This window comes from Nicotiana tabacum, chromosome 23 (genome assembly GCF_000715075.1).
Source record: "Nicotiana tabacum cultivar K326 chromosome 23, ASM71507v2, whole genome shotgun sequence".
NCBI classification, from domain to species: Eukaryota; Viridiplantae; Streptophyta; class Magnoliopsida; order Solanales; family Solanaceae; genus Nicotiana; species Nicotiana tabacum.
Window position 1 is genome coordinate 28,197,226 of NC_134102.1, and position 7,673 is coordinate 28,204,898.

The following is a 7,673-nucleotide window of genomic DNA, read 5'->3' on the forward strand; positions in this document are numbered from 1 at the left end:
TAAAATTAATAAAAATCTTCTGCCAAGAAATTGCTAATTGGTTTAAAGGTGATAAAAGGCAAAAATACTATACTTTATAGAAATGTATTATAAATTAGAAAATTTAAAATTTATTTTGAATAATTATACTTTAAACTTCTCTTTTACCTTTTACGAGAATTTTTTCATGCTATACAAATGTTATAATATTTTTCAGACCACAAATTTTTATAAATGTTATGACTTTAAAACCATAAATTTCAAAATCTTTTTTTTTTCTTAGTAACAATATTTTAATTGAGTTTAAATTATTGCCCATGTCAAAAATGCGCAAGCATGCACATACGTTAGATGAAGTTGGTACTCTTATGTCTTCTATATAACAAAAAGCAACAAGAAAACAAAAAAGTCACAGAATCAAGTAATAGTACACACATTAAAACTTATTCAGAGTTCCCATATTCTCTTCTCTTTGACATCAAACTATAAGCAAAAACAATGGAGTCACCAGTCACAGGATTAAGATGCAGAACAACAGGACCATCATTTCTAAAGCCAATAGATACAAAGAGGAAAGCCATTGAAGAGTACGATATGGTGCCTGTGGAAACAGAACCATTGAGTCCAACTGCTCGTTTGTTTCACGATCCAAATTTTAATGTCCATGTCGTTGCTATTATGGCCACAAAAACTCGGATTTCACCACATCCTGTGAAGGAGAAGTTGGAGCATACTTTGCTTAAGCATCCTCGTTTCACTAGCTTGCTGGTATGTTCCTTGCAACATTTAACTATATTTCCTATGTGTGTTTTGCATGTTCCCATTTACGTAAGAGTAAGTTTGTATTTGGACCTTAGATTTGGTTGAAACTTAAAAAATAAGTTTTTGAAGCTGTATTTTTGAAAGTTGAATTTGTGTTTAGATATTAATTTTATTTGAAAAAACTTTTAGAAAAAAAATCTCTCTACCTGCTGCCAACGGTCTATCTTCGGAATTATCTGAATGGGTAGATCCTCCCATCCCATTTGTTTTAGCGACTTATCCTAAGATCCTCGCCAAGAGCTCCCCGGGCGACGATAGAGGAAGCAACCTGTCTGTTGTGACGGGACGGCTTTTTTATTTCACAATAAGATCTAGACGATTATCCCTACCTTCGGTAGCTTACGAGTTTACGTCCATCCTTATTCGGGTACAGTTTCCTTTCTATTTCTCTCTTGTAGCCGTTACCCAAATTCGCACAAGATTTCACCCAAAAACTGTCCTAAATCAGATTTTGGGAATTTGAGATTTTTTTTTCAAAATTAACCATATTCCATGAACAAATTTATTTTTTTTATATTGAAATCTATGGTCGAACCATAGCTAAATGTCTCCAAAACTAGTTTTGAATGGCATACACTTCTGACTTCTAGTATTTTTTCGCAAGTTGTGGAAGGTGTTACTGGATTTCATTTCCTTACTTGATTTTGTGCTAGCTTTATTTTTTCTGTGTTGCTTTGTTTCTCTTTCCGGCCTCTCTACACTACACTCCTCAGATCCCGTTTGTGGAATTTTACGGATAGTTGTTGTTGTTTCCCTTTTGAAAAGAAACAAAAAAAAAACTTTTAAAGGGCGGGCATGATAGGCACTGATGTCTAATGTGATTGTTCCCTTAGCAGAACTAGAGACAGATTCAGAAACTTCATCACTTTTTTTAAATTATAAGTTCAAAATTTATTATTATTTATACACTTTAAATGTTCAAATTATATCATATTAATAATCTATATATACTTACAGTGTAATAAAACTTTACACTATCTTTGTAATTTACTGTTATAATCGGTCACTTACTATTTGTTTTAAATTATTATCAATATTGTTAAGTAAAGTTATCTGCAATTCTTTTTTATATGATCTGATTGTGTAATTAATAAAGTCTTACACCCTTGATGTATAAAATTTAAACTAAATAATAAATCAAGGTGACGTATAAAAGAGTCATACCTCGATCAACAGAAGATAAATGATGCCCTGTGAAATTCCTAGTAATCAGCATCTTTAAGGGTGCACGACATGTATGCTTCCTCATTTCCCAGTCCTTACGTATTGTACTAATTGGTTTTTATTTCCAATATATTGCTAAAATTAGTGGTATCTGTTTTACACCAAAATATGTCGTATTTAAAGTGCTTGTGCTTGGTACCGCAATAATTGGGTAATGCATCCTTATGTAGGTCCTTTTCTCAAAGGACTAACATATGGTTCTATATTTTGGAGTGTTTACTACATAACCAAAGTAAATCCAATTCAAAGTTGGGCCAATTTGGGCAATCATCAATCTAGTTTATCTACAAAAAATTATTAAAATTTTAATTTTTTTGGGTCTGGTTGGTTATAGAACGAAAAAGCTTAGCCAGTTTTGAGCAAATTTTTTTTATTTTATTGAGAAAATGACACTGCATAGCCGCGCTCATAATAATAGTCGAAAAATATATATTTTTTGTACGTATATACATTTGTATATTTTATATACAAAAAACATATAAATTTTATACACTTTTGCGGTTAAGAAATGTAAATAATTTTTGTCGCGGGCTAAAAATGATATTTGCCTTTTTTTATTTTCATATAAAAGAAAAAGTTTAGTTAATTTGATGTGGTGATTAAATAAATTACAAAAGAACAAAATAACAAATAAAAATAATTTTGAGTTGAGTAAGTTAGGTTATGACGCATCGTTTATCTTAAATTGACTCCCCATTTTGACCAAAGAAATTTTTTGATAGACTATGATCCAACTCATTTATTAATTCAACCTGTTTTAATCTACCGAGATGATCATAGAAGGAAGTGTGTACACATGCTGCAAGCTAAGTAAACATATACACACTTAAAATGTATACTAAGTAGTAGTAACAAATTTTATGTACAGGTTGTGGATGAAAATAATTCAGCAGGCATGAAATGGGTGCAAACAAAAGTTGATTTGGAGCAACATGTTATAGTACTAGAAGTGGACGAAGGTCAACTGACCGAATCATCAGAAAAGTTCGTGGAGGATTATATTTACAACCTTAGCAAAACCAACCTTGACAAATCGAAGCCACTTTGGGACCTTCACATTATCAATGTCAAAACTGGCGATGCAGAGTCCGTAGCATTGCTCCGAGTTCACCATTCTCTTGGTGATGGCACCTCTCTTATTTCTCTTTTACTCGCGTGTACTCGCCAAACTGCTGATCATCTCAAGCTTCCTACTATTCCAACCAAGAAACGGAGGCCTACTCCTTCAGGTTTCTTCATTACTTTAATTATGATATTTTTTTGAAGTGACATATGGTCGAGTTGGGTTATTATATCTTAGCAACTAGCAAGTCAAATCAACAAATGAGTTATAACTTTATTCAGTTTGAATAAGTTAACAAGAATTGGATCAAATCACTTGTCATATAATTCAACCTGCTCTACCTGTCATTCTTTTTTATTTTGCCTTTTCCCAAAAAAAAAAAAAAACCTTTGATTTTGTATGTTTAGGTTTGGATTGCATTTTGACTTGTCGGGTTTACCTTATTTATTCCATCTTGACCCAAATGTTTAACGGGTCATTTTGGATTCAACTTGTTGGATCAAGTAAACAAACGGATAATAACCGAACTCGTTTAAAAATTGGGCAAGTTATTAAGAAATGAATTGATTTTGCCACTTTCATTTTCTTATCTAAAATATGTACACTAACAAAAGAAATACTTTTACACTATTAGTGTCGTAAGTACTAAGGGGTCGTTTGGTAAGATGTATTAGGAAAAAATAATACATATATTAGCTTTGGTATTATTAATCCCTTACTTTGGTAGTGTTTTTCAACTTATGTTTAACTAATACATGTATTAGTTATATACTCTATTTGGTATTATCCTATGTATAATTAATACATAGCAAATCATGGCATTAGTAATATCATAGTTTTAGCACATGGATAAGCATGTATATACCCCTATGCAATGCATGTTTTTTTTAATATACCAAACCAAATAGTGGATAAAAAATAATCTCACCATAACTAATCCAGCAATACTAATACACCATGTTTAGTACTATATTTATACACCTTGCCAAACGACCCCTAACAGAAAAGGAGGCCTACTCTTTCGCAGGTTATTCAGAAAAGGAAAGGTCGTTCAAGTTATGGCAGTATTTGGGAAAATTTTGGCTTTTCATCAACATGATACTCAATACTATGGTGGATCTTTTGATGTTCATAGCCACAGTCATCTTTTTTAAGGATACAAAAACTCCAATGGCGGCTCCGCCTAATTCTGCGTCTAACGGGAGACGAATAGTTCACAGGATAATCAATTTGGATGATTTGAAGTTGGTGAAAAATGCTATGAATGTGGTAAGCAATTTGGACATTATAAATGAATAAAGTTGATATATATTTGTTGTTAAAGTTAACTGATATTGTTGCATGCATTTTCTCCACAGACTATAAATGATGTTGCCCTGGGAATAACACAAGCTGGTTTATCTAAATATCTCAACAGGAGATATGGTATGTTATTTAGTCACAAATTCAATATTTAAACTTTTTGATTTAATTTTTATGTTCTCATGATGGAACCCAAACATTTCCGCAAGGTTCTAATTTTAATATTTGTTAAAATTTTAGTAACATTCACCAATTTGCTTTGTTCCATATAAAAAATATTGGGTTCAACTAAACCTGTTTATTATACGTTACATTCGTCTCTGATTTTCACAATTTTCCCGACTATTTACAGCCGTTGGTAAGGAAGATAAGGGAGCCACTGAGAGAAACAACAATCTTCCCAAGGACATTCGACTACGATCATGTCTTATTATAAACCTAAGACCCTCTGCAGGAATTGAAGTAACCTTTATTCTGTTATTGTTGTTGTTGTTATTATTATTATTATTATTATTATTATTGTGAAGTCGTATAATGACATGAATGAAACAGGATTTAGCTGATATGACGGAGAAGGGCACAAAACAAAAGGGAGGTTGGGGAAATTGGTTTGGTTATGTGCTCTTACCTTTCAAGATTGCATTGCGTGATGATCCTTTAGATTATGTTAAAGAAGCAAAGGCAACAGTAGATCGCAAAAAACGCACATTTGAAGCTTTGTTCACTCTGATGTTAGCTGAATTACTAGTCAAGATATTTGGTGCCAAGGTATATGCATATTTAAATTCAACAAAATTTAGTGAACTTCTATCCAGTGAATTCTTTTCGAGTTAATTAAAAGATAACTATATATAACTTTACACCCAGACCTCATTAGTAAAATTTTATTGTGTTGTTATTGTTATTGTTGTATATAACTTTACATAATAAGTGTAACTAATTTCTTAAAAAATAGGGCAAGCGATCTACCACAACCAGTTAAACTACACTAATAGCATAAAAAACCCTTTACACTGTCGTCAGTGTATATAAGCTTAATCCTTTAATATATTATTTGTATAAGTTGAAAGTATTAAATTTTTTTTCTATTAGTGTAATTTAATCGGCTATATATACGGGTTATTACCGTAACTTTTTAGTTACCATATCATTCTATGAAAAGTTATTAATTGTTATAAATAAATTTAACCTAATGCTGCAACTTTTATTTTTGATAGGTAGCTACACTAGTAACTGTGAGAGCATTCTCACATACAACAGTATGCTTCACCAACTTGGTTGGACCACAGGAAGAAATTGGGTTCTGTGGCAATCCCATTACTTATCTGGCTCCAGGTTCTTATGGGCAGCCAAGTGTAAGTACTGATCAACTCTACTCTTGAGGCATTTGCTCTTTATAACTACTAATTTGGAGATTAATTAATACGTAGTTAAATATTGTTATGTCGCCAAAATACTATCAAGAAGCATGATATAGGTAATTGTAGATAAAATTTATTTAAGCTCGTGTTTACATCAAACTAATGAGCAGGGGCGGGGCTACAGTAGGGGGTGCGGGTTCGGGCGAGACCAGTGACTTTTTCCGGAACACTGTATTTGTATTGAAATATTTACTAAATCTATATAAATATATACTGTCAAACCCAGTAACAAAAGGGGTCTTGGTTCAACGGTAAGGGTTGTGGGTTTGTTGGGAAAGATGGGGGTTCGATTCGTAAAATTTAGAATTCACACACTTCAAATCCTAGCTCCGCCTCTGCTAATGAGAGCAAGTTATGTCTTTCGTGCAGTCATTTAATAGTATCATTTAAATATAGTTAGGTGATTTATATTCTTGCTTTAATTTAACTCCGTCCATTCAATTTTACTTGTTCTGTATTCTAAAAATAGATTTTCACTTTTATTTGTCACTTTTAGCATACTAAGAGAAGACAATTTATTTTTTCAGTTATACCCACAATATTAATTACTCATTTCAAATAATTTTCTCAAATTCATTAAAAATATGTATCAATTAATATGGGTATCATGGTAAATTATGCAGTTCATTTATTATTTCTTAAGGGGTGTGCAAAATTCATAGTGGACAAGTAAAAGTGAACAGAAGAAGTACTAACTATCAAGATTAAATTGCATATGTTGGTGTAAATACTAGGTAAAGATAAATTTTTACCTTAATTATATTGCATGAGTCCAAGTCCTAAACAATGGAAAATCACCTCTAAAAGCCTCTTTAATTTTGGTTCTTGAGCCTATAATTAAAAGGGGACCCGAGGGGGTGTTTGATAAGTGGAAATGTTTACAACATAAAAATCTTAATCTCGCTTTCCTTTCCCATATATATTTTTCATAGAGGAAATTGATATAAGGGGACTGTTTTTTTACCTAATTAGTTGAAGAGTTCAATTTATGTGAGTTGATAGTGTATAGTTTTCTTACTTTATCGGGTTAAAATAACATTTACAATAGGTAACTGTGTGTTATAAGCCGTTTTTGATAATTGACTTACGTACTATAATTGGCTAAAATACATCAATAACACATTTTTTCATTAATTGTAATTCTAGGCACTGATGATCAATATCCAAAGCTATATCAATAAGATGATCATCGTCGTATCTGTTGACGAAAGTGCTATTCCTGATCCACAACAGCTGCTTGATGATTTCGAAACTTCTTTTAACCTCATAAGAGATGCTGTGATTGAAAGAGGGCTTGTCAAGAATCTGAAATGAACAGGAAATCCAACCAAAAAAGGTTATATGAACATTATTTATATTATGTTTTAGAACTTTGCATTCACCAGCTATTATGTATTGCAACTAATTCTCTCCACTATTATATTCCTTTTAATTTGATAACGAAGACATAGTACTATAGTTTTTTTATGAGAGTGCATTTAAGTTAATTTTATTTATATCGATATATTTCTATAAGTGTAAACTCTCTATTTTTCTGAATTTACTGAAGGTTGATGTTTGGAAAATCACACACATTAGACGACTCTTACCCATGGCCAAACCAGTGTGGCACCTATTTGCTTGACTTGAAATATCTATAGTTGAACTATGTTAAATAATATTTATATATTTATACGAAATCAACATGCGCTCGGCCAAAACGAATAATAACCGCTAAATCATTGACCCAAAATCTTGTAACCAAAAAAAAAAAAAAGAAACTCACCTGCCACATTCTTCACAGCGAACCAACTCATGAGAATCCCAAATATCTTTTCCTTTTCAGAATCACGCCGTAAGCACGTAATATTTTACCCGCAAAT

At 31.8% G+C, this 7,673-nt stretch overlaps 1 protein-coding gene across 1 annotated transcript; it reads left to right on the forward strand.

The window, feature by feature from the left end:
• Positions 1-371: 371 nt before the first annotated feature.
• Positions 372-7,278, forward strand: LOC107768205 (wax ester synthase/diacylglycerol acyltransferase 11-like). Its single transcript, XM_016587309.2, has 8 exons — positions 372-747; positions 2,894-3,254; positions 4,116-4,357; positions 4,447-4,513; positions 4,743-4,852; positions 4,943-5,158; positions 5,608-5,745; positions 6,958-7,278. The coding sequence occupies exons 1-8, from the start codon at positions 478-480 to the stop codon at positions 7,123-7,125; spliced, it is 1,572 nt and encodes a 523-aa protein (XP_016442795.1). The 5' UTR covers positions 372-477; the 3' UTR covers positions 7,126-7,278.
• The last annotated feature ends 395 nt before the right edge of the window (positions 7,279-7,673 follow it).